Below are 26,691 nucleotides of genomic sequence, written 5' to 3'. Positions count from 1 at the left end.
GGGGCTATACCCCCGACCTAACGTCGCCCCTGGGCTAAAATACTCCGGGTTATACCCCCGACCTAACGTCGCTCCTGGGCTAAAATTAGACGCAGCTCATGTAAGTGAATGTTGTAGATGACTACTAGCCACATGTAACAACACTGTCCTTTACTGGAAATATAGCAGCATGCAAGAGGCGTGAAACTGACACCAAGCCGTCAGCTGAGCTTCAGTTCACATACAGCGATGACACGGCATCCTGTTCTGCTGTAGCTGCTAACAACGTCTGATGCGTTACAGTCGGATATTCTGCAGCCGCTCCGTACTGAGCCCGTCTGTTCTGATGGATATGGCTGTGTAGGTATTAATTATTTTTAAAATAGTCATTTATGAGCAATGCAATACAGAAAAAGCCGATTTTGTATTTAATAACAAATGTACTTTTTCGCGTAGCAGTTTTGCATTTGATAAGTGATTAGTTACTGTGGTGCGTGTGTTTAGATTTGGCCACGTTTTAGTCCGTCAACATAGTAAATTACGTGGATGAAAGATTGTGTTCATTTTGACCTCTGTAAAAGAAGCCTAATGTCACAGTTCAGGGGTGTAAGTTGTATTTTCCCTTTTGGCCTGATGTTAATATAATGCGGTGTTTGATTTTGATAAGCTAAGATCTATCTAACCTGGGTTAGTTATTTTTATTTAAATCTATTTGAAACAAGAAGCATGGGTAAGTATTTAAATACAATGCTTGTAAATGTTCCTGTTATGAAAGGGTTTGACAGTGGTACACGTATCGGCAAGCGAAATATACGGAAACGTTTTTTTAACTACGTGTGTAAATCGCTGCAGTACCTCAAGCTGAGGAATGGGGAAGACAGCAGTCAGTAAAAGAGCAAGTTTTGCGAGGGCTGGTGGGCGGAGCGCCGCTGTATCTAACCCCCGATCATTACCCAAGGTATACTAAAGGACAGAAAAAGGCCAGAGGTAAGAATAGCTTTTCAGTTATAGTACAAGAATATTTAGTTCCGTGGTTGGGGTTATGCTCGTTTTCCTTTTCGTATATAATGTATGAATCATGTTACAAAACTAGAAGGTAGACTTTTCAATTAAATGGGTTTCAGTATGGATTAAATGTGATCGTTCAGCCGGATATTTGCGATAATAGAGCTGGCAAAGTATGAAGGTGAAGTGAAATGTCGTTTCAAACGTGACAAACGTGTCCAGCAGATGTGAGGACCATTGAGAAGAAATGCCTTGGTAGGGACATACGCGGCTGTCACGGAGCTTCTAATGTCTGTGTTTGCAATTATAAGTTTATGTACGTGAGGCTTCGCTTTACTTCCTGTACCCTATATTTGTGTCTACTGTTATGATAGCATTCCACGTGTCCTCATTCCTGCCAGCAGCGGTCGAAGCTGTTCATGAGCTACTTTTATTACGGGTTTCTTACCATTGCAGTACAATATAATTCCCGAGTTTGCAACGCAGCAAAAACGGGGACTGTCTGCGCGATCCCGAGGACCGCATTGGGAAACACTGTGCTGGACTATTTGAGTTCAAGGCTATTGTGGTCCTAGGATAGGAGTACAATTCCCAGTGCAAGAATATCTCTCTATAGTTTAAAGCCAAACAAGATGGTCTCCCTTGGCCCAGTCCCTGACCTAAATCTATAGTGTTCTATTTGGCTTCAGGAAGGGTGTGTTATGCTATAATCCTCTGTTGATAGTGATGTATTCTGGTACTTCTTCTGACATGATGTTGATCTCACACACTCATCACCAGTAGTTGACCTAAACATAGGTACACACTGGATTTAAATTGCATGTTTCCACTGCTGAGTAAGCTTTTCGGGGCCAAAACAACGATGATTGTTCTGTTCCATAACCTCCATGCCCTGACATGTTTCTGCTCCATATAACCTCCTTGCCGTGACGCAAGCGAATAACCCTGCGTGCAGGCGCTGTCACCAGAATGTGCTTGAAGAATGACCTTTAATGCCTCCTGGGACTCCACTAGGGGGAGCCAAAGAGCAGACACTGCAGGTAGGATTTGCTCTCTTGTATGTGGATCCACAACATAGAGCTCAGGCACCAGGTCGGGGTCAAAATAGGAGCAAATTAACACTTAATGTACAGTCAGGTACCATCAATGGATGGAGTAAAGAGATGCAATCAGTATATTATTTGATACCTTTAGAATATTTTAGAATTTCCAAAAGTCTGATGGTCCTATGCAGGGGAAGGCGATGGCCTGGTCTCCATTGAATCGAACATTTATCGCAGCCTCCAAACCATCCTCCGGGAGCTGAACAACCACACCTTGACTGTGTCACAAAGTAAAGGTAGGGTCATGTCACCGATTACACAACCTCAGGACTTATGTTCCTTTGATGTTACGGGGGGATATTACTTGATTTCTCTGTGTTCATTATTATCTAAAGTGACTTTCACAGCCATTCTGTGGGGACTCATAGCTTTGTATAGTTATGTTGTCGTAGATAATTATGTTGTTAAATGTAGAACATGAGATTCTTCACTCAAAAGTCCAGTTCTGTCGGCATCCCTGCTGGTCATGTTGGATCAAACGGTCTTCTGGTCTGGCATTAGTAATCTTCAGTTAGACAATTAACTGTGGTAAGAGAAGATCAGGGTCAATGCGAAAGCGTATTAAGAGGTAAACATACTTGTGCATCACCGCTTACGCATCGCTAATGTAAACCACGACTTGCTTCATCACTGAACGTTTCTCCTAAAGGAGTGCTACGATGGACACTGCACAAGAAAGTTCTGGAGAGTCCCAAGCACTGTGTGCTGCTTGTGAAGATACTTGTGAAGGAACTGGAGAAGGTAGGTGCTTCAGTGTGGATGCAGGCTGGTACAGACAAGTAGAGATGGAGATATTTGGCTGTGGCCAGAGCTCAGTGGGTTGTCAGCAGCATGGTTTAGTTTCAGTGCGACGATGAAGACATTAGTATATAACAAAATGGAAACATTTTAACGTTTGCTGGGGGGCTCGGGGGTTTCAGGGGGAACTACAGTAAGATGAGTTGTGTGTGCGACCAATGCTGGTCCTACATTGTATTTTTGTATTTCAAACCACATTATGCTTTCTTGAGATACTCATTTTGATTCATAAGGTCCATTATCGGCTGGGTTCGGATTAACCTGCAGATTCAGTCTACATCCAGGCCGGACTTTGAAAACCCCCCCGATCTAGTTCTTGCTTTGTCTTAATTTTTCAAATAAAATTTCTAGTTATAGAAACTTTAAACTCCTAAAAAAATTATTGGCTCAACTTAAAAAAATCATGCTAACAAGTTGCATGCCTTAAAAAATTTATTCTGGTTTCAATTATCGAATATACTATATGAGTATTTCTAAAGTAAGATTAACTTAAATATTTAAATACAGCCAAAACGATTTGCCTTCTACAAATCTAATTAAGTTAATGCAACTTGTATCACTTCAGCTTTTGAATAGATATAAAGTAAAAAAAAATATCTTAATATAAATTGACTAGTGATGTAAGAATTATTTTGGTATCCCACGTCATCCAGCCCGATAATGCTGTGGTGCCAGCGAGATGCGCTGAGCATGCTGGGACATTATATATTTTTTTAACTTGCTGTCCATCTTACGGCGTTTCTCCACAAGATCAGATAATGTGCTTCTAGTACCACAAAGTGCTGTTTTTTTTAAGATCATAAAAGCGGATGCTGAAGCAGAACTAAAAACGTGGCCCGTACGGAAGAGAGAAGTATTTCCATTGAGTTATTAGCAGGACTAACACAGGAACCCAATAAACCACAAACCGAGCACATCTCCGGAACACGGGGGTCTGATGCTGGACAGTAAGGTACACAAACGGTGTGTGATTTATACAACGCTGAAAACATGAGAGGATCTGACAGGGTTCACTTAAGACATGGGCAAATACACAAACGATAACTGAGAAATACAACAAATATTAACATTATCAAACAAGGGGCTGAGTACAATGTCCCAGCATGCTCAGCGCACCTCGCAGGCGCTACAGTGTTATCTGGCTGTACGACGTGCGATACTAAAATAATTCTTACATCGCTAGTCAGTTCATATTAAGATGAGGCTTTTTCTTACTTTACGTTCTGTACGGAAATTATAAGTCAATGGAAAAGGGAAAGTACCGACAGTACCGAATCAAAAGTATAGTACCTGGTGCTAGAAAAGCACCCAAAGCTTCCTCGTAGCTGAAATTCACTTCCAGAAGTTTCAGTAACTTAGCATTTTCCATATGTTAAGGGAGGGCTAAAATCCATCCATCCACCCATTTTCTTAACCGCTTATCCTACTGGGTCGCGTGGGGTCCGGAGCCTATCCCGGAAGCAATGGGCACGAGGCAGGGAACCACCCAGGATGGGGGGCCAGGCCACCGCAGGGCACACTCACACACCATTCACCCACACATGCACACCTACGGGCAATTTAGTAACTCCAATTAGCCTCAGCATGTTTTTGGACTGTGGGGGGAAACCGGGGTACCCGGAGGAAACCCCACGACGACATGGGGAGAACATGCAAACTCCACACACATGTGACCGAGGCGGAGATTCGAACCCGGGTCCCAGAGGTGTGAGGCAACAGTGCTAACCACTGCACCACCATGCCACCCCGAGGACTAAAATATTTCTTCAAAATACATATATAACTAAGTTTTATTTTGACTACCTTTTAAGCATAACTTGTTTTGTTGGCTAAGCAACAAAATATTATTATTATTATTGTTGTTTGTATAATAAACAGTGTAATTTCTGCAGGTAAAGAGATTACAGTACATGACCTACATCATCCCGCTGCTCCACACACTCATCTATGCAGTTTATCAGGTCAGTTTGCTTTCCTATGGTGTGTAATTATGCTGAAAAACTGGCGATGGATGGATGGTCGGTCTTAGGACCTTATTTTGAAATCGCCCACATTTCTGGGTTGACGCATTCTCGTTCAGTCCCTTTGCTTCGTGTCATGGAGTCTCTTAAGAATGGAAGTGTCTGCAGTCGATTTCTAGAATGTTCTCTCGGTTGGTAATAAGCAGCCGCCCAGCTACAGTGAAGATTTCGTTTCGTTGTCCACTGCAGTCGGTTTACCTTCCGGATGACCTGTGTCAGAGGACCTACGATCTCTGCAAGCAACTGCTGACACTGCCTCACCCTTATTGCACTATAGCGCTCGCCTATGCCAAGCTAATTAAAATGGAGCAGATCACTCCAGGTACAAAGCCTTTGCCAGATCCCGTCGAAAACACGTTAGATTGTTGGTGTGTGGCGCACATGACTTGCTTTTAAAAGATTTAAAAAGATTAACACTAAATTGGTTCTAGGGATTGATTCTGATGGATAAAATGGTGATGATGTAGCGCACATGCAAACATATACAGTTACTAAGTACAAAGCAGACAAGGTGCAAATATTAAAGAACACGGTACACAAACAGAATGTTGAGGAACAGAATATTGGGATATTAAGGAAACAATTACTTGCAGACAATAAATGAGCGATAGTATTACAGATTGCAGATAGCATCCGATTTGTATCTGTGAGAAGACAGCTGACTTCCTGACGTGTTCTGACTTGTGGTGTCTGAAGGCAGTAGGCAGGTACGATCCCCCAGCAGTGTGTCGAGCACCATGTTCTTTTTTGCAGTGAGTGGAAAGTCACAATGAAAACATAGCGTTGTTGAATTTGCGCGGCATATCTCAGCACATTAACAGATGATTTCAGTAAAATGTGCGCTGCACTGCTTCATCTCGTCTTAATGGGTTAAATAATCTTCCTCCTCCTGCTTCCAGGTGCCCTGTATCAACGGCGGATCATTGCAGAGCAACGACTGCACAACAGCAGCTTCTCCTTGCAGGAGAAGTGAGTATTTGCCAAAATGCCGACCACTTCCCCTCTACTCCCTCCCTCAGCCAGGAAAGACAGAAGGGCTTCTTCTCTGCCTTTTCTGACACTTTTCTCAGGCACCGGCCAGCCAAACATCAGCCGCTTCCGCTGCCCCACTAGCAGGAGAGTGAGGGACTCTTGGCGTGTGTGTGTGTGTGTGTGTCTATATATATATATATATATATATATATATATATATATATATATATATAGAGTTTGGTGGTCATTGTTGACACACCACAGCAACGAACAACGAAATGTGTCCCCTGCATTTATCCCATATGTGACGGTGTGACATAGCAGGGGGCAGCTAATTCAGCGCCTGGGGAGCAGTGCTTGGGGGGTGGTACCTTGCTCAGTGGTACCTTGCTGGTCGGAGATTCAAACCTGCTATCTTTCAATTACAAGCACGCTTCCCTAACTATTAACCCACCACTGCCCACACACACACATATTCAGGCATGCACGCACACACAAAAAAGTGACAAGTGTGTATGTTACACAGACGCAGAAAGTGCGGCGGGTTTTGGCGTGAATGGAAAGAGAGCTCAGTAAAACCGCGCGAGACCATACTGGCGCCCTGTCTCAGCTCTGAGCATGACAGAGAACTGAAATCCGTGTAGCGAATGAGGCAGCCAAGCTAAACACATGCAGCAGAGTGAGTTTTAGAATGAACAACGGGAAAAACCTTTATTTCCAATTAATCTTAAAAATGAAATAACACTCTGATTTCCCCTCTTCAACAAGCAATGAGAGCTTAGTGCAAAACCACCTCTCGATGACCCCCCCCCCCCCCCCCAAACCAGCCATACAATGATCTTACGCAGTAATACACACACTACAGCATGCTAACAATCAATAAGTTAATCAACAATAAACTTCCTTCAGTGTGGCAGTCCTTGAGCACCCCCCCCTCCAGTGGGATCCTAGAATTTCTCCACTGCTAAAAAATCCATGCAGTGTCTACCTTCCCATACCGGTGTCCGGGTTGATGAGGTATTTAATGCATCCTAACAGAACGGTCACGCAGCACAGCTAGCATGCATGCATGCGTGCACCACTCTATCCCTTTTCTCCTGCAGCAATTTAAAAACCTTTCCAACTTCCCATTCCCGATTAGGCAGTACCTGCCATCTCCCGTTCAAACTCATTATCTTTATCTGCTGGTGTGGTACCTTCAGATTGGAAGTGTGCAAATATAACACCCATATTCAAAAAAGGGGATCAAAGTAATTCCGCAAACTATAGGCCAATCAGTTTAAATTGCATAACTGGAAAAGTCATGGAAGCTATAATCCAAGTGAAAATGGTAGATTACCTGAATTCAAATAACATTCTGAGGGAAAGCCAAAATGGATTTAGGAGAGGTAGATCCTGTTTAATGAATTTACTTGAGTTCTTTGAGAAATCTACAAGAGAAATTGATCACAAAAAGGCCTACAATGTGATCTACTTAGATTTCCAGAAGGCCTTTGTTGTCCCCCACAAACGGCTCTTGCTTAAGCTCAAGGTTGTAGGGATTTTAGGAACTGTAGCAGCTTGGATCGAAAACTGGTTAACAGACAGGAAGCAGTGAGTAGTTATTAGAGGCACAATGTCACAGTGGGCCTGAGTTCATAGTGGGGAACCGCAGGGTTACATTTTAGGACCATTATTGTTCCTAATTTACATTAATGATATTTACACTAATGCATACAGTAAACTGGTTACATTTTCAGATGACACCAAGGTGGGTGGTGTAGCAGATACTAAACTAGCAGCACAGAGGCTACAACGGATCTTGATTTAATTAGTGACTGGGCTGATACCTGGCAGATGAAATTTAATGTAGATAAATGTAAGGTAATCTATGCAGGGAGCAGAAATATAAAGTACAGATATTTTATGGGTTCCACTGAAATATAGGTAGCTGATTATGAGAAAGACCTCGGTGTGTATGTTGATGCTTCCATGTCCCACTCTTGCCAGTGTGGGGAAGCAATTAAAAAGGCCAATAAGATGTTGGGTTACATCTCTAGGTGTGTGGAGTTTAAGTCAAGGGAGGTGATGCTACTATTATACAATTCCTTGGTAAGACCTCACCTAGAATATTGTGTGCAGGTTTGGTCACCATACCTTAAGAAGGACATTGCTGCCTTGGAAAAGGTTCAATGTAGAGCGACGAGAATGATTCCTGGTCTTAGAGGAATGTCTTATGAGGAGAGGTTAGCTGAGCTGAATCTGTTCAGCCTCAAGCAAAGGAGACTAAGGGGGGGACATGATCCAGGTATATAAGATTGTAACAGGTCTGGATGCTGTTCAGCCAAATGGATACTTTAATATCAGTTTAAATACCAGAACTTGTGGCCATAGGTAGAAATTAGCGGGAGAACATTTTAAACTGAATTTGAGAAAACACTTTTTTACACAACGCGTAATTAGAGCAGGGGTGTCCAGTCTTATCTGCAAAGGGCCAGTGTGTACGCAGATCTTTAGGATAACCTTTAGGTCAGCTGTCCAAACCCAGGTGTGAGGACTCTTCAGCCAATCAGTCCTCTAATTAGTAATCTAATTAGGGAGTTGCAGCGAAAACCCGCATACACACTGGCCCTTTGCGGATAAGAATGGCCACCTCTGAGTTAGAGTATGGAATAATCTTCCTGCTAGTGTAGCTCAAGCTAAAACCCTGGGTTCCTTTTAATCAGAGCTAGATAAGATTTTAACAACTCTGAGCTATTAGTTAAGTTCTCCCCAAATGAGCCTGATGAGCGGAATGGCCGCCTCTCGTTTGTAAATTTCTTATGTTCTTACACCAGTTATTTGAAAGTAGTACGGTGAATAATCATGTTGCCACATACCACCCCCTGCAGGAAACCTTGTACCAACCGTGGACTCTCTCCTTCACCCCCCAGGGTCTTCGTGTTTGCCGATCCTGCCGTGTTCCCAGACTCCCTTGTGACCGGTGTGACGGCAGATCTGGAGCCGGCGGCCGCAGCCCCTGGCGAGCTGGACCCTGTGGGTGCGACGGTGTTGCACACTCTGCAGGCGGCGATGGGCGAGTCCTGTAATGGGGCCGTGCTGAAACAGGCTTTGCAGGTTGGGTACACGGTCGTCGTGGGAACAGAGCGCTGGCCACTGATCTCACATGCCAATTGTGTGGATGTTCCTTTCACACTTCAAAACGCAGCCTGAAAGTTTCAAAGACCAGGCATTTCGCAACAGCCGACAAGCGTGTGCAACCTCGCATACCCAGGGTGGCAGATGTGAAGTGTTATACTGATAAGACTTGTGAATTAAAATCTTGGTGTATAAGCCACAGATGACCCTGACAACTAGCAGAGAGGAAATTTTCTTCTTAGTCACTGATGTGTCAATGATGTGTTTCATCTGCAGAGGTCATGAGTTCAGGTTCCAAAAGCAGAAATCCAGACCATGATTTTGTTTCAACCCAACCAGTTGCGCACTCTGTGCATGTGACTCTTTATACACAACTGGTTGGTTGAAACAAAATCATGGTCTAGATTTGTACTTTCTGGACCTGAACTTTCCACCTCTGTTTGTCTGTGACAGAGCCTTGGCTGCGTGGTGGAGCTGTTCTTTCATAAGGTGGTGTCCACTCTGGCCCAGCACACGGGAGATGTGGCAGCAGACCGCAGCAGTTACTGCGCCAAGCTGCAGCGGATCTATGAGGAGATCCTAAAGACAGCCAGGCTGGGTGCGCAGGGGGAGGGGGCACTAACAAAGCTTTTGCCTGCATTTTTCTTGTCAGCCAGTTGTAACTCTACATTATGATTGGTCGCTCAGATGCCCCTGAGGGTGGCTCCTTGTGCAGCTGTTCCCTACCCAACCCGGAGATGAACTTCCAAGTATGGAGGGAAGACAATGAGCTGTGTGAGTGGGCGGAGCCTGTAACAGTTGCCCCTCCTCACTTTTAGATGTTTCTTCACACATACATAGAGCTGCTGTCACATTTGATTTAATACTTACTGGTGCTGGTTTTCTTTCTGTTCACCAACAGGGGGAGCAGTGATTAAATTCGTCCGGGCAAGCTCACTGAATTACAGCCAGGAGTGTGAGGAACCGCCCACAGCCAGCCTGGGGGGAAGGTCTCGTCAGCTGGTCACGTCCACAGACAGCGGGATCATGGGGGACATAGGGACACGGGATCAGCCGTCTCTGATCCGGAGGCCCGGCCAGCGAAGGAGGCTCACCCAGTCGGACAGGATGGCGCTGATGAAGGAGTCCTTGGAGGAGCTGCACGCCACCACCGGTGCCCCTCTCCCCAAAGACGAGCGGCCTTTCACAGCCCGAATCGTGGTGATGGGAGACGACAGAACCGTCGGCAGACTGGCTAAGGCCTACCACTCTCTCAGGTGCCTTCAAAGTCTGAGGCAGTCAGAGAATTTTAGGTTTAAATGAGGTTCCCCTAAGGAGAGGTTTGTTCTTCTAGCCATCCAGAAAGATATCAGCTTTTAGGAGAATGGAACGTCAACATACTTTGTATTGCTTTTCTCTTCATTCACCTATATTCTTTGCCAATATGCACTTTCTACTCAGACAAATAGCTTTAAGCATTTACTTGGACTAGATGTATGCCCAGTACTGTATGTTTATAGGAAAAAGACAAAAGGCATTTTAAGAAATATCTTACTATTTTTAATGAATTCTGTAATGAATTTGTAGGCAGAGGGAGGCAAGATGTCTGTATTTAACTACAAAGGTGAGCCTGGAGCTGTACTACATCCCTGTCACCAGTGAGTCTGCTGTAAGCCTTTCTGAGGAGGTGAGGATGGCGCCCCCTAGGTGTTGGTATCGCTCATTACACCCACCCATGCTGATAATTTGTTACTTTAGCAGAGGGTCTTACCAGAGTTATGTATTACACTGCACAGCCATGGAATGCAGGTTATATGCATGAAAAGATTAATCAGGTGCACACCAAACAATATTTGAACCCAAAGCACATTGATTGTCACTGGTACGAATCTCTTGATGGTGTTTTACTATCTACTGCTTTAGGGAAACATTTTCCCCCAAACAAATTTGGCTGTGAGCTCGTACCTGGAAAAGATCGATCCGTGGTATGAGTGCAACATCAGCAGCTTGGGACGCATGATTCCCAAGATGGCGAAGATGGTAAGAGCCTGCAGGCGCCAAGACTTTCTTCTTAGTGGACTTAGTGGAGTGCAGAACGTACCATTTGGGTGTCGTTTCAGCCAGCGAGCCCTAGCAGAACGCCTAAGTCTGATTCCTTCCTGCCCGACGTTATTTCCTACTACATCCGCACGGCCATTCAGCCTATCTACCTCACTATCTACTCTGTAAAGGTACTGGCGCCCCCCCACCTGCCTCTGTGTGCTCAGACTTCTTAGAAATATTTGTATAATATTCTGCACCATCTAGACAGACATTCCTGCGGAGTTTTTTCACACCAATTCACAATTGCAAGCAGGCAGGATCCAAATCAGCCATGAACCCCCCAACCTCTAAAGACACACGGTCCTCCCACAATATTGGTAGCGACACATGTCCTCAACCCAAACCTACACTCTTGATTGTAAAAGACCTTCATTTGATCAAATAGAATTTGTGTATTTTTACTGATTCAGAAGTATAGCAGCAGACATTCCATGAGTCTGCACCAGTGTTTCCCAACCCAGTCCTCGGGGGAACCCCAGACAGTCCATGCTTTTGATTCCTCTCAGCTCCCAGCACACCTGTACCAGGTATTCGGTGTTCCTGATTGGCTAGGAGCTGAGAGGGAGCAAAAAGGTGAACTGTCCGGGGTTCCCCGAGGACTGGGTTGGGAAACACTGCCATAGACGGTCCACATTTTTGCTCCCTGCCAGACAGTCCACATTTTTGCTTCTTTCCAGTTCCCGGAGCAAAAACGTGGACTGTATGTGGGTCACCATGGACCGGGTTGGGAAACACTGTATCTATAGTATGCTTGAAATATAGAGTTCCTGCGTGTCTATCCTGGCTCCAGAATACTGACCATGACTTTCCTTGTCAAAGATCAACTTCTTCAATCCAGGAACTACTCCTGTGGAGGACGTGTTTGTCTGTCACCTAGAGTTGGACTTCCCCAATATCAAAATGAGTCATATAAATGGTACCGTAAAGCAATTGCACCTGTGATGTCATTTTGACCTCTGGCTCAGTTCTGTCTAGCTGTTCATTGGTGGTCGTTTCATTCTCTTCCAGAGGGATCATTCAGGATCACAAGAAGCACAGCAGAGATGGAAGGAGTGATGATTTCTGTGAAATACAAGAGGGTAAACATTTCATTGAAATATCCCTCCATTCGTGTATTTTGTCTTGATCATAACAGGGAGGTCATGTGGGCCGAAATCTAAATTTGAGATTAATCTTTAACTTTTGCAGTTGTCTGTCAGTAGTAGGGCGGAAGACACAGTGGTTTCATTAAGAGTATGGTCTGCTTTCATTGACGCCATTCCCACTACTGAATCAGAAGGTAATCACAGCATTTGCTGATTGCTAATTTATTTTTTGAGTTCTGTGTGAATACTCATGCTCGCACTCACCCTGTACTGGTGGCCACAATAACATCGGGGACCTCATTTCTGTCTTATGACAGATCCAGATCTCAGCTGCCTCACCGTGAATTTCGGTAACTTTAAAAGTGCGCGGGAGGTCTCTGTCAGAACGTGCAACATTAAGATCAGGACCCTGGAGAACAAAGCCTTCTGTGTTTGTCTGGATAAAGATTCACGCAGGACCTTCAAGGACGTTCAGTGGTAAGAAGGGCTCAGAATCTGGCTTCAGAATCCATGTTGAATGGCACATTACCAACAGTCTTAAGGCACTTCTAACTGAACTGAACCCAGACAATAACTGAGACCGCAGACAAACCCTTTATCATCATTTTAAAGCCTGTAAAGACGGGAGTTCACTCTCTCAGTCCTCAGGCAGAATGAACTTGCACATTATATAGTCCTGCGCAACCTCTGCTCCTGTCTTACATGCCTGTTTATCCAGCATTCCTGTCTCACAGTGTGGAAATTTCCCGCTGCCTCGATCCGGGGTTCAGCCTTCAGAAGTCCTCAAGGCCTCAACCTGCAAATTTCAGTCTGGGGGATACCAAGGATACTAAGGAGGATCAGAGCGCCATCCACAGTTTACCACTGCCATTGAACACTTTCGTTGGTGCAGGTCATTGACTCCGCAGAGGTGGAAGTGGAAAGATTTACAATGTTTACAACAGGTATCCCCAAGCCAAGGTGACACACCAATGCCTGCTCCACAGCCTTCAGACACTGAGCTACGACCTTCTAACAGCATTGTGTAGACTGAGCTTGCCTTTCATTCTTGAAAACAGGAAGGTGTAACCTTATTGTGCTTCATGTCAGGACCAGAATGCCCTTACATACAAGAGCAAGTTCTGTTTTGTCACTGTTAGCTGCTCTTAAACTTATTGTGTCAAAAGACCTGATCTCCAGGATACTCCTAACAGGTGATGAAACTGTCAAGAATTATTTGAATGGGGACGGGCGGGTTTTATTGATTCATTCTCTCATTCACTGTCATGCAATATGTATTAATTTTATGTGGTGTGTGTTTAGGAAGGACAACTTATCTTATAAGGTCTTGAAAAGTCTGTGATCTATATACTGAACATCTGAATGTACGAATGGGAAACTTCGGTATTTATTGCACAAACACTATTGTGTAAATAGTAAGAAACTAATTTTTAGTTTTGAAAGAGGGACAATTTTAATGAGTTAGACGTAACTCATGTTGTTTCTACAGATCACAGTTCAATAGGAGTTTGTGCAACCACTTCTCATTGTTATTGCCTTTTATAGTGATTGCCAGGGGAGACAAGACAGACCATACTGGTCACATGAATAAATTGCTACTGTCTAACTTGCCCAACCTGTTTCCTGGCGGTATTCATATGATATGTATCAACAACAGTAATACTGTGCAAACAGTAGTCAAAGAAAATGTTTAAAGCTATTCATCTGGGTAGTAAGTATATATTCGCTCAGAAAAAACACACAATTTAACATTATAACACACGCAGATTAACAGTAACACAACAAATAAAGCAAAATTTCTTATTTTCCCCAAAAAGTTCTTCTTGGACTAGAAGAACGTTGCTTCATATCCTAAACCTCCCCTTTGGGGCACTGCAACCTGTACATATATTTGGTAAATTTGACAACCAGCTCTAATTAATCAATTAATTAATCCAATGAGCTTGACATCCAGAAAATATTAGTCGCATACTTATCGTTTGTTGATCTGTTTCTATTAGTTATATAAACAACAAATAAAATAAACTATAGATAAGCTGAACGTGGTGTGTCACACCCCTCATTCCTGCTCCCTGGTGTGGCTCGCCGTTGCTTGTTAAATCTTACCTCCCGTTACAGCCCTTGTGCGCCTCACCCCAGGTGCCTCTCGTCCGCTCAGTCGCGTTCCCTGCATTAAGCGCCCGTCAGTCCTGCGCTGAACAGTCCGGTCATTGATGCTAATTCCTGTCTGTTTCGACCCCTCGTCGTCCGTTTCATTTGCCTTGTCTGTATTGTAGTCACCTTTAATGAAGCCCCTTTTGATTTCTCCCCGACGCCTGCCTGCCAACGCTTCCGTCCTCGTCCTTGACGTAACAGTGTCCGAGTGACCGAGTCAAAAAAATACACGGGTGTATTGAATGGCTACTGAAAATATTGGGGTTAAGATGAGACGTTTTGAAACAGCTACAGTAACACATTACGAGACATAATATCATAGTTTTACACCAACATGAAGATCACTGAAACATTTTTTCTTTGAGTGAAAATACTTTTGCACAGTATTGCACATCTAAATTTTTTAAAGGCGACATCTAATGGAGGAGTGGAAACTCGTATATGACAATATGGCCTTCGTGTACTTCTATTCTGGATACGTGAATTTTGCAGTTTTCCACTACTGAATAGGGACTCAAAGCATTATTTTCAATGATATTAAAGATCGGACTGTCGCAGATGGCCGTTGTAGATTTCAACAGAAACTGAGTATATGCTGGGGCAGTAATGTAAAGAAACTGAAAGCGAAAAACAGGACTAACATTCTGAAGTAGTAAACGGAAGCCTCGGGTGGTTATTTTAGACGCGAGTGACTTCCTTCACAAGGAATTATCTGCACGCCTGCCTGTGACGTTACCTGTCCTTCCACGCATTTACCCGCAGGCGTATTTCACCTGTTACGCATGCGCAGTGCTGATCCCGGCAGGGGAAGCCCCAACCATAATGCTGAGCTTCGGGAAAAAAACGTCCAGGTGTGCGCAGGTGCCTTCTGCTCAGACACAGAAAAATCCATCAAATATGTTTTGGTGAAATGTTTTAGTGTAGACGCCGCAGGATTTGACTGACATGACACAGGAGAGTCGTTCAGAGGTTCTTTTGAGGTGGTAAGTGAACCATCAGCGTTAAGTTTTCCCCAAACTATGACGTGTCAAAAGTTTCGAATAGCCATTTGCTTTTATTCGGAGTTCCGTTTTAAAAGTTCTCCTTTCAAAGGCTTCACGTTTAACTTGACTTATCGGGGAATAAACGGTGTGCATATAAACGCGTTTGTGTAGGTGCCATTCTATAATTTATTGCGTGCTTTTGACAGCTTGCCAAAATGACTAATTGTTAGGTAATATTCGTACGTTAATCGTCATACATATTACCATAATGATTACAAAGGCGAAATAGTAATGTTCATAGGTGTATTTACAAACCTTTATGTCTGAGAGCTGATGCCCATCCTGTGGGCTGAGACCGTATTTTGACAGTGTTAAGTTTCTCCAGGGGAGTGAAGAGGAGGAACATGCAGTGGGACATCCGGGGAGCGGCGGTGGTGGCCAGCGCCTTCCGCTTCCTGTACGGCTGCGCAGAGGCCTGCCTGCTCCCATTCCTCACCATATATATGCGGCGCCTTGGCCTGGCAGCCTCCATGGTCGGTGTGATCATGGGCACCAAGCACCTGGTGAGCCTCGTCTGTGGCCCCGCCTCCGCCTTTCTGGCCAGGCGTCATGACAGGCGGCGAGTTGTGGTTACAGTGTCACTGCTGGGCTCTGCGGCTGCCTGCCTGGTCTTCCTGCTGATTCCCTCTGCTGTCGAGCAGCCACCAAGTCCTCTCTGTAATGACACCTCGGGGCCTGCAGAGGGCGCTGTGGTTTCTCACGAGCTGGGTGACTTCTCCTTTCAAGCCAGCAGTGTCACGCCCAGTCCGAGCTCCATTACAAACCTGTCATTAGGTTATGACAACACGGTCTCCTACAAACCCATGCCCTCAACCACAGTTTCGGTCCCAGAGACCTATGGTGTGGTGAACATGTCCAGTGCACACAGTCACGAAGGGCTCTCTCTGGAAAATCACACAGAATACGTAGGATTTGTGAGCAGAAACCCAGAAGCAAACGTTTCTTTAGGTCAAAATGCATCGCAGACCTTGCTTTCTGGGAGAGTATCGCGGTCAGCAGACGCAGCGGAGGAGTGGAATCGGAGGCGAGGCGAGTTTCTTGGGGGCCTGAAGGTGATGGATCCCCAGCATCAGCTCTTCTTCCTGCTGCTTCTGGCAGTCAGCCTGTGGGTGGCTCTCACGGCGCCGCTGGACAGGACGGCCGCCGATGGATTGTATGAATACCTAGACTTCGTGGATGCCACTGACCGGCACCGAGCAACCCAGGCCTGGGCTTTCCTGGGGGGTGCATTTGGGGCATGTGGTGCAGGTCTCCTGGTCAGCAGGTTGGCCTGCCTGGTTTCCAGCAGCCGTGCCATCCACTTCTATGGTTACACCGTCCTCGCTGGTCTTGCCCTTCCCACCGTCTTGCTTTTGCCCATGTACAGGCACAAGAAGCAGGAGGCCGCTGGGAAGATGCTGAAGGCCCTGCGGCTGGTGCGGGGGCACCCCCGGGCACTGCTCTGTGCCTTGACGGTCTTCCTGGCTGGGGCAGCCAGGTCTGTAGTGAGTGACTTCCTGTTCTGGCAGATGCAGGACCAGGGTAGCAGTGAACTCCACATGGGTCTTGCCCTCACCCTGGACCTGCTGTCACAGTTGACTTTCAACCTCTTCAGCAGACACCTACCCCGTTTCCTAACGGTCGGCCGGGCTCTCAGTGCGGGCACAGCCTGCTTGACCCTCCAGTGCCTTTATAGCTCTTTCTTGTGGGGTCCATGGACGGTCCTGCCTGTCCAACCATTGGTTGGCCTGGGTGTTGGCGCCCTCTGGTGGGCAGTGCATGAGGTGAGTGAGGACATCGCCACGCCGGGCACAGAGAGACACGTGCTCGGTATATTCCAGGTCATGTCGGCGGGCCTGGGGGGTAGCTTGGGCAGTTTTTCTGGGGGCTTGGTGGTGCAAAGATTTGGCGTGCCGATGCTCTTTCGTGGAGCAGCGGTGGTCTTGGCGCTCTGGACTCTGGGCCTTCCCATACTCCAGTACCAGACCCCACACCAGAGGCGGATCAACTATTCCCAGCTGCTGACGGCTGACACGAGCGAGGCCAGCGACTCGGAATCGGACCAGGACCGAGACTGGCTGGCGAAAGCAATGCATGACGACAAAACCAACAACAACAATTGGTAAAAGACAAACTTTTACTGGTGGATAAAAAGCTGCACTGTAAATGACCAGACTTCCCATTAAAAAGACATTTTAGTGGTATGGATGAGCCTTGTCCTTGTAAATCCAACCACGTTAGTGTTATTGGTGTAATGATGACTGTTTTCTGTTTTCTGTTTCACATTCATCGAGTACAAAGTGTGTCCTTTGTCTCTCTAGCATGTGTGAACATCATTATGTCAAATTTTTGGATGGAATTTTATGGGCAAACATTGAGGCACACTAACAAAAATTATAACCGAAATTTGCAATGTGAAGTTAGGGCTTTGATGCTACCTGCTAGTCTGACTTAGTGACAGCCAGGTACCTAATGGTGATACTTGAAGAAATATTAATTTATGAAATACTTTGAACTGGTTGAATTCAGATTAGTAATGGTTATGCCAGTAATGGTTAGAAATGTAGCACTGTAAATACAAGGCTGTGAAACACTTGTGGGGGGGGCTGTTGGGCTCTGGGATTTAAAATGGGGGGGGGTTACCTAAGAAAATGTGAATGGACTTTTCCCCATGGCTTAAAATTCGAGGCCATGATTGATTGTCAGGCCTATATTTCTGATTGTTTGGAAAACACACCTTTCAGGTGAAATATGTTGTTGTCACCCTGTGTTTGTTTCCTTTATAATCTTCCTAAAATGGTTTAGCAGTGACTCCCTGGACATGTAAAAAACAATGGTGTTAATAAACATCAATTAAGAAAATTGCTACAAGCCATGTTGGTGGCTTCAGTGTACGACATTTTTGCATGAGTTATTGTCATATTACAGTATGTTATAGATCTTAAGACATTACATCCAGAGACTTAGGGGGCAGCGCGTGCCTCCATGGGCTTAGCTACTGTGTTTGTGATCAGAAGGTTGCTGGTTCAAACCTGATCTTGGCACATCTGCAGGCCCTTGAGCAAGGCCCTTAACCCCCATCTCCCTGGGTGTTGCTTTGGGTGGCTGTCCTTCGCTGCCAAGCTTGCCCTTATCTACAAAGAGAAAGTTGGGGCGGCATAAAGAAACTTTCCCCACAGGGATCAATAACGTATCTATTATTATCATTTAACCATTTAAATTATGTATATTCTAGAAATATGAGTTAACTTTTTTGTTTGGTTCAAGGCAAATGTCATGCTTACAGTATGTCCCCTTAACTGTGACAGGGTGTAGATTCTTTACATGCTGGTATGAAAACCGCACGTCTTGCATAAACGTATTTACCTGTCATTTTAGTTTTTGTGAAAACGTTGAGCGCAATAGACTTGTAATGTGCTATAGGTACACGTCAGTTGTATTGCAAGCCTCACAGTGGTGACATTTTCTAAGTGCAAAAGTGTTTTTCGAGAGTCCACGCTAGATGGCGCTCTTAGCTCAGATGGTTCGCCAGAAACCCACCAGCCCAGGCTCGCGGACGCCGAGCACAGGAGAACGTGCTCGTTTGTCACATTGCTGTCCTCATGGCTGTCCATCAGTACTGGCTTTGCAATTAGCATCCAACGGTCTGTAAATCGCTGTTTTTTTTCGCTAAGGAAACGGGGAAACTTTTTTTTTGGTCCAGATCTGTCATTTCTTGGAGTAAACAAGATATGGAAAAACAGCGTAAATCACTGAAGCGACATGAATCTGTGGAGTCCGGAAAGGGACTGGGGGAATCCGCCGACACAGGTAACGAGCGAAATGCACGGCAGTGGTATGCTAAACCATTCTTTTAGATTTAATTTTAATGGTGCGAAAACCATAGGATTGTCAATTATCGTCTGTATGCAAATAAATGAATCTCAATTAACAATGACATATTATCATACGGAATAATGAAAGATTAACTTTTTTTAATGTGACAAGGTCTTTTTTTACTTGAAATAAAACTTTTTTTTGAACGTGCTTTAATTTTGTTTTCATGTGAATGAACCTTCATAATATTTTCTGGGTTGCATCTCAAAAGCTGTGTAATAAATAAAAAAGACAGTGTCCTGGGATTGACATTATAGTTGTAGTATTTCAAAGGAAAATATGTTTTTACTATGAATAAATCTGCTGTTGAATAGATTAAAATTACGTGAAGTACTGATAATATATTGCACACGCTGACAGAATGAACCATTTTAAATCATATTCTGTACTTTCAGTTGTCGCGCCGTCAAACCAGGTCTTGTAACGTGAGGAATTACTTACGCTTGCATAAGCGTTAAGTGTGTGTGTGGTTGTTTGTGTGACTGCGCATGTATGTGTCCTGTGATGCATTGACATCCCATCCAGGGTGTACCCCAGCCTTGTGCCCTATTGCTGCCAGACTCCCTGCTGACCAGCAGAAGCGGTTCGAAGATGGATGGATGCTTGAGTGTCGATTTCAAATCCGAAAGGGTAAAATGACTGAGCGACGTTTTGTCACGATTCTATGAAATAGCGCCTTTTGCCCAAATGGTGGCCGGCTCTGTAGGCGCGGCGCGTACACATGGAGCCCGCCGCGTGGTGTGAAGGCGCAGGACAATGTGCAGAGGTTTGTTTCCAAGACAACGCACGGCATGTTTAATCCTCAGAGTGATTCTCATTTTTACGGAGGAAAGGTTTTTCCGTTATAGGGGTTTAAGTCTGAATGCCAAAAATATTTTTAAATGTTCAAAAAATTGGTTTAAATGGACTGATCTCAGAGTGTATCCACAGCATAATATTGTGTTAATGGATATGGCTAAACCATTAAATTATGGGGGGGCTGAAATGGGTGGTGGTTTCAGCCACCCCCCCCCCCCCATGCTTAACCTGAAGTTATGCTCTTGGGCCTGTACATACGAAGGCATGTACATTTTTTTCCACCAAAATATCATTTAGCCTTGAGCTGCTCTTTCCCAAATGGTTTTCAGGTTTTTGCCCTTCCTGGCAGTTTCTCTAATCTGCTGCCTCTGGAATTGCTGAGTGATGCTCATACGGGTGACACAGAGCATAAGGTCTGAGTTCATTCGGAGCTGCCTTTATTCTGAGCTGCCTTCATTCTGAGGTGCCTTCATTCGGAGCTGCCTTTATTCGGAGCTGCCTTCATTCGGAGCTGCCTTCATTCTGAGCTGCCTTCATTCTGAGGTGCCTTCATTCTGAGCTGCCTTTATTCGGAGCTGCCTTCATTCGGAGCTGCCTTCATTCTGAGGTGCCTTCATTCGGAGCTGCCTTTATTCGGAGCTGCCTTCATTCGGAGCTGCCTTCATTCTGAGCTGCCTTCATTCGGAGCTGCCTTCATTTGGAGCTGCCTTCATTCGGAGCTGCCTTCATTCTGAGCTGCCTTCATTCGGAGCTGCCTTCATTCTGAGCTGCCTTCATTCGGAGCTGCCTTTATTCTGAGCTGCCTTCATTCGGAGCTGCCTTTATTCTGAGCTGCCTTCATTCTGAGCTGCCTTCATTTGGAGCTGCCTTCATTCTGAGCTGCCTTCATTCTGAGGTGCCTTCATTCTAAGGTGCCTTCATTCGGAGCTGCCTTCATTCTGAGCTGCCTTCATTCGGAGCTGCCTTCATTCTAAGGTGCCTTTATTCTGAGCTGCCTTCATTCTAAGGTGCCTTCATTCGGAGCTGCCTTCATTCAGAGCTGCCTTCATTCGGAGCTGCCTTCATTCCGAAGGTCACGTATGAGAGAGTCATTAATGAACCGAGTTTTCTCTGAGAATGTGCTCCTGCAAAACAAACCCACACAACAATTCAGACAGAAACCTGCAGGGCAAAAGAGTGTCCTTCTTTCTGCAATATGGCATCTCTAATCATCTGTCAGGTTCACCTCTCAGCATCTGGCGTTCCCAGGCAGAGCACATGCTGCTTAGGAAATTGTGGAATAGCATTTTTGAAATATGTATTTTATCACAAATACAAAACACCACCGGATAAAGTAACCCGTCGAGTGTTCCGCCATACAGCCGGCAACAAGCAGCACGGCTGACTGTCTCCATGGCGACAAGTCACTGCGCTGGACCATTTCTGCCCTTGTGGCACCAGAGATGCCGCTTATGCCCAGTGCAGCAAGTGAATCTCATTCAGTTTTTGAAAGGCGTGCAGAAGTGGGGTAGAAGCGTACTGCCTCTTTAAAGGGAGAGAGGAATGGGAAGCAGCAGGTAAGGTCTGTCTCTGAGGAGGGGCGGGGCCTTGCAGCCTCACCACACAGGTTACGGTACCCAGTGCTGATCATGTGATCACATGCCCCATATAGCGTTTAGATTAAAGGTGTTTCTCAATAAGCGTACTTCACCATAATTGTGTCTTCAGGTACCCGTTTCTTGCCCCGCCCAGAATATTAAGGATACATTGGTTGCATCCTCGCCGAATGAGACAATAGAATCTGTCCCAGTACTTTTCTCCATATACTATATTTTCTATTATCTGAGCAAGTTTACCTTTTGGGGAGGGTTGGGTTGGATAAAGAGAGTTGGACGAACCCTGCGGTCTCCTGTAAGGCCATATAGCAGCCCTCAGGGACTGTAAGGATGTTCCTTTCCTTGCAGAAGGAGAGGATGTCATCTCCATGGCAGACTCGTCCATCACCATAGAGGACCTGGAAGGGGAGCTTTCGAGAATCAACCGGATACGGGACCTACTGGTCCGGAGGGAGTCGGAGCTGAGATATATGTGAGGACCAAACCTGTGTGACCTCCTTAGCGAGCCCTTCTACTGTAAGTTAGCGTTAAAGTTAAATAAATGTTTTCCATCATGTCCTGCAGGATGGACGACATCCAACTCTGCAAAGAAATAACACGACTGAAAAGGGAGCTTCACAAATTGGTGTCTGCCCCAGGTACTGCTCGGCAATGAGAAGAAGCGCGTGGGGAAGGTGACGTGGCCGTTTCTGCTGCGGTTTCCTGTCTGATTTACACATCATAGTGCCATGAAAAACAACACAGTGCAATTTTTTGTAGAATCAAAGGAAGGTGTTGCATTGAAACTGTCAGAAATGCTGCATTGGACTGCAGCTTACAATTGCAATAAAAAAACTAACAAAGTGTCTCTGAAAAAGGTCTCTGATTGGAACGGAACAGCATGAAACGTGTAGCTGTTTCTGGGGAGCAAAATATTTATCCTCTTTTGAATGAATTTTACTCCCATTCTTCAGGTGTGGAAGAGCTTGATTCTCTGACCTCATTAGAATGAAAACACTGCATGTTCGTCGTGACATGATCACACGCAGCGCTTATTGTTGACGATTCAGCTCCATCCGCAGCTGTTTGCCTCTGGAAGCTTTTCCCTCCGTGACACACCCTCTCGCATGCTGATTTGCGGACCCTGCTGCAGATGCAGACAAGTCCAGCGAGGACAGGGAGAAGGAGACGGAGCTTCTGCGGCAAATCCAGAGACTGGTGGAGACCAGGGACTTCCTGGTGGATGACGTGGAGCTGGAGAGGCTGAGGTGGGACTTCTGTGCCATATGGTTCTTCGTTCAACTCCCATGTGCAACCCAGATGATGTACTCTTCAGAAAAATCAAACTGACTGCATGAATAGGTAAAGAACTGTAAGTAGTGTCATTTGATTTGCATAAAAGCATTTACAAGTCTCCCGCAGGGAAAGAGAAGAGGACAAGGAAATGGCAGATTTCCTGCAATCCAGATTCCCAAGGAGTCTGGTGGGCAAAGGTGGGTGTCTTCATGTGTGCGGCTCATTCGTGGGCCTGGAGCGCGTGGACATTTGTTTATTACATATATAGGCAGTCCCCAGGTAAAGAACTCCCACTTACGGTCAACGCATACTTACTAACGGTCATAAAGAATCAGGATCTGAAAGCCTACTATATTCAAATTTTGGGTTAAAAACATTGGTTCGTAATAATGACTGCATGCGCTACTTTGTGACGCTCATGTGAAAACATCGCGCAGCTTCAGTGGTTCGGCGACTTGAGGTACAGCACAGTACCGTATATCGTTACTTTTTTTATTACTCTATAATAATAATTATTATTGCTCTGTTATTGTTTTTCTGACTTACCTACAAATTCTACTTAAAGACAGGATCTCATTCGTAGCGTGGTGACTGCCTTCATGTACGTACTCGATTAGCATACCAGGGCTCTAATGGTCGGAGCTGATTGGATGAGAAATTCCATGTGACTGTTTCCTTTATGCCCCGCCATAACCTCCAGACTGCCTCCATTACAGCTTTAACTTTAATCTTGCTTTATCAGGGTCAGTGCTATTGTACTAATAAAGGGAGATACACTGTGTGTCTTTGTTATTGTGCCAGACTCTTTAGCTCAGCTTGTCTTCCGGGCATATTTGTAAAGCTACGTACTTCACATGGTTTCCCTGCTGGTCTTTGGACAGGCATCCCGTCCTCCAAGGAACGTCAGTCCTCATCTCCGTTGGTTCCCAAGACTGGACTCACCCTGCTCAAGGAGTGCTGTGGGTTCAACTGCACGGTGATGTAGGGCGCAGACGCGCTGCTGGAGACCGCAGTGGGTGGGGAGTGTTCAACCTCCTCTGCTGATAGTCTAACCAGTGCCATCGTTTTTATATCTGGCGTCTTCTGATTGTCAGAGGACTTGTGAAGACTGAAACGCTACAGTAGAGCATTTGGAGGAGGATGCATAAGCGCTGTACTGATGATTCATGGAACTTGATGGAATCGTCGACGTATTGAGAGGTTCCCTAAGATGGATGCATTGTTCTTGCAAGAAAACAAACCTTTACCGCTTTGTGCACGTTACACATGACGGCTCCTTAGCCTTCTTTCCACCTCTTCCTCATCTCTCCAATGAAGCTTCAGAAACTCATCACACTGCAGGTGACCTTTAGCTATAAACTAACACGAACTTCTCGATAACAAACTGCGAACCTGCATATTTATAGAGAAGACGATTTAAATCGAGCACCTTTACTGGGCACATGCAGGCATCGAGAGTCTGGCTGTGAGCACGGTGGGGGCCGATTTAAACCGGCAGTTGCTTGTGACTTTGAGACGCCCTCCATGGGTCCACTAGCCCTGTATCCCACTGAACCTTTGCAGGGCCGGGCTGCTTTATGCAGAACCTTCAGGATCCGAACACCATGCAGAGCGTGGAGATCTGGAAAACCACAGAAGACCCTGATAACAGCATGGTGGCCATACAGTATCTCCCGACGACAGCCCAGCTCTCCTACTGGTCCGTGGCGGGATCCACCAGTCTGCGTCATTACAAGCGTCAGAAGCCCTTTTCCTGCTGGTCCAGTTCTTAGTTTCTCTGTTTTGAATGACTATTTTTGATTGAATGATTTTGAATGAAGAGGCAGAAGGAACAGGCATTAAATTTGGACATTTTTCTGTGCATCTGTATTTAACACTCCACAGTTTTCTAGCTTCTTTTGCTAAAATCTGATTTGTCTGAAGTTCTGTCATAGTTCAGTCAGCCAGCCAGTAGCTTCTTACCCGTATTTAAATGAATTAATAAGCATCACTTCAGTACTGACTACACAACGGGGTTGGATTAATCTGCTAGTCTCTCTCCTCTTGTGAATATGTTCTGTGTTATTTCAGAGGGCAGACAGCAGCATGTGATATTTCGAATCGGTTGCATCTTGAATAGCATTGCAATTTGAATAGCATCTCCATGGTTACCAACCATTACGGTTATTTCTGAGTGTACCATAATGTTGGAGTTCTGTAAAGCGATCAAAAGCGTCATAATTTACCGAGCTACACTGTGGCGTTTCTGAATATCGTGACCTTTCGCATACATACGGATGCCACCCTGCGTCGAATGAATAAATAATTCTTTCTAATTGTGTGGTTATAATAAAGTGCACATTTGTTTCATACTTTATAATTTTCTTACCGCAGTCTGCAGCACAGTGCTTTCGGGGGTTTCTGATTAAGGTTTAATAATAAGCTCCCTAAATGTAGCCTTCAAAATGTATTTTGGCCCTATTTGCATTTTAACTGTAAGCACCTGTTAGGCACCTGAATACTAACACTGTACATAGTGTGAAACTAAAAACCAATACATGTTTGCATATATGCTGAGATGGTTCGTGCAGATATGTAGCCAAGCAGCAAAGGGTCTAATCTCTCTAATGTCTGCATGTCATGCACTGCTTGTGTGATACGGATGACAGATATCGTCAGGCTGTATGGGAATGTGGTGCTGATGCGGCAACTTCAGTCCAATTTTAAGAATATCATAGACAGCCAGTGTCAGATATTGTCATGACAACAATCCAGGAAACTAACTGTGTGGTATAGAGCAAAGACAGAGGAAACTGATAGGTGCTGTTTCCATGTCTTAAATTATCATGTACCATCTTTTACCATCTAGACAGCATCCCATCTAGGATGTACCCCAGATTTGATTGTCCTATGCTGCCTTTAAACTGCCAAAGGAGATAAATATCTTTATGGTGTCAGCCATTTTATACTAACCCAGATCCAACCCTAACCATACCTTGCACAAAGCGTTAACATTTATTATGCATGATTTTTTTCCCCATCAGAATGCTGCTTCAGTGAGTTTAATGGCCGAACTTACAGCACTAAGAAAGGAACTTAGGACGAAGCTTTACAATTTAGAGGCATGATGCATGTAGCTAACTGATGCCGCAATGAATTTATGCTGCTGCTGATCTTCTCCAAACATAATCTTAATCGATTGAGTCCATTTTTACGACTGTTGTCACCAAGTACCTAAGGTGTGCACTAGGGGTGTTTCTGACAATAGAAAAATATCAGGGGTCGAGTCAGGTTTACCCAGGGCTTGGCTTTTTTTTTTTATTTGATATACTTGGGGTTATGGCCCCCCAGCGATCGGATCTACACTCTCGGAAAAGAGGGTAAAAATCTCTACCTTTGCTTGTCACTGGTGCTGTACCCTCAAGGGTCTGCCAGTTGTACCCTTAGTTGTAGGTAAAGGTACCTTTTAAGGTACAGAAATTGACTCTAATTAACATTTCACTACCACCGATGGTACATTAATGCTGTTTGTACCTTTGGGTTGTTCCAGTTACCAGGGCAGTGAAGCCCGTAGTGTGCCCAGTGGGTTTCACATGGACGTGTCGATAAAGGTGATAAGGATTTATTTTCCTGGGATTCCTGATCAATCATTACCAAGTTATCTCAGTTCAGGGTCAGATCCATATTCCCCTAACCGTTCTGTGGTGGAGACGAGTCACTCAAGATTTCATAAGGGCAAAGATAAACTGTTAACCACAAATAGTCTTGTGCTATTCACTTAAAAACTGCTTAAGAATAAAATAGCTTACATAGACCTGGTGAGGCTGTTC

General features: G+C 45.0%; 3 protein-coding genes across 11 annotated transcripts; all 3 read left to right on the top strand.

Moving 5' to 3' along the window:
- Positions 1-222: 222 nt before the first annotated feature.
- On the top strand, positions 223-13,772 carry LOC125717920 (phosphoinositide 3-kinase regulatory subunit 6-like). 6 transcript variants are annotated; one of them, XM_048991289.1, is made up of 20 exons: positions 223-339; positions 832-966; positions 1,940-2,024; positions 2,219-2,323; positions 2,737-2,828; positions 4,778-4,846; positions 5,096-5,228; positions 5,806-5,875; positions 8,791-8,974; positions 9,449-9,593; positions 9,683-9,769; positions 9,897-10,251; positions 10,562-10,661; positions 10,898-11,014; positions 11,095-11,205; positions 11,897-11,993; positions 12,086-12,156; positions 12,266-12,356; positions 12,480-12,639; positions 12,897-13,772. In XM_048991289.1, exons 3-20 carry the CDS (start codon positions 1,967-1,969, stop codon positions 13,060-13,062), a joined length of 2,211 nt encoding a protein of 736 aa, XP_048847246.1. In that variant the 5' UTR covers positions 223-339; positions 832-966; positions 1,940-1,966; the 3' UTR covers positions 13,063-13,772. The 6 variants fall into 6 exon arrangements, with proteins under 6 accessions (XP_048847246.1, XP_048847250.1, XP_048847245.1 ...); XM_048991293.1 differs by having other exon boundaries at positions 232-343; positions 2,265-2,323; XM_048991288.1 differs by having other exon boundaries at positions 232-343.
- Positions 13,773-14,508: 736 nt separating this feature from the next.
- On the top strand, positions 14,509-18,200 carry mfsd6l (major facilitator superfamily domain containing 6-like). The gene is made up of 2 exons (XM_048991294.1): positions 14,509-15,299; positions 15,685-18,200. The coding sequence occupies exons 1-2, from the start codon at positions 15,262-15,264 to the stop codon at positions 17,462-17,464; spliced, it is 1,818 nt and encodes a 605-aa protein (XP_048847251.1). The 5' UTR covers positions 14,509-15,261; the 3' UTR covers positions 17,465-18,200.
- Positions 18,201-18,695: 495 nt separating this feature from the next.
- On the top strand, positions 18,696-25,197 carry LOC125717687 (bMERB domain-containing protein 1-like). Of its 4 annotated transcripts, none has more exons than XM_048990881.1 (6): positions 18,696-19,148; positions 21,956-22,079; positions 22,172-22,245; positions 22,740-22,854; positions 23,009-23,079; positions 23,764-25,197. In XM_048990881.1, exons 1-6 carry the CDS (start codon positions 19,070-19,072, stop codon positions 23,865-23,867), a joined length of 567 nt encoding a protein of 188 aa, XP_048846838.1. In that variant the 5' UTR covers positions 18,696-19,069; the 3' UTR covers positions 23,868-25,197. The 4 variants fall into 4 exon arrangements, with proteins under 4 accessions (XP_048846838.1, XP_048846835.1, XP_048846836.1 ...); XM_048990878.1 differs by having other exon boundaries at positions 22,999-23,079; XM_048990879.1 differs by having other exon boundaries at positions 22,989-23,079.
- The last annotated feature ends 1,494 nt before the right edge of the window (positions 25,198-26,691 follow it).

The sequence above is a fragment of the Brienomyrus brachyistius genome, chromosome 22 (genome assembly GCF_023856365.1).
Source record: "Brienomyrus brachyistius isolate T26 chromosome 22, BBRACH_0.4, whole genome shotgun sequence".
NCBI lineage: Eukaryota > Metazoa > Chordata > Actinopteri > Osteoglossiformes > Mormyridae > Brienomyrus > Brienomyrus brachyistius.
The sequence above is the reverse complement of the archived record's forward strand: the minus strand, read 5'-3'. Positions and strand labels throughout refer to the sequence as shown.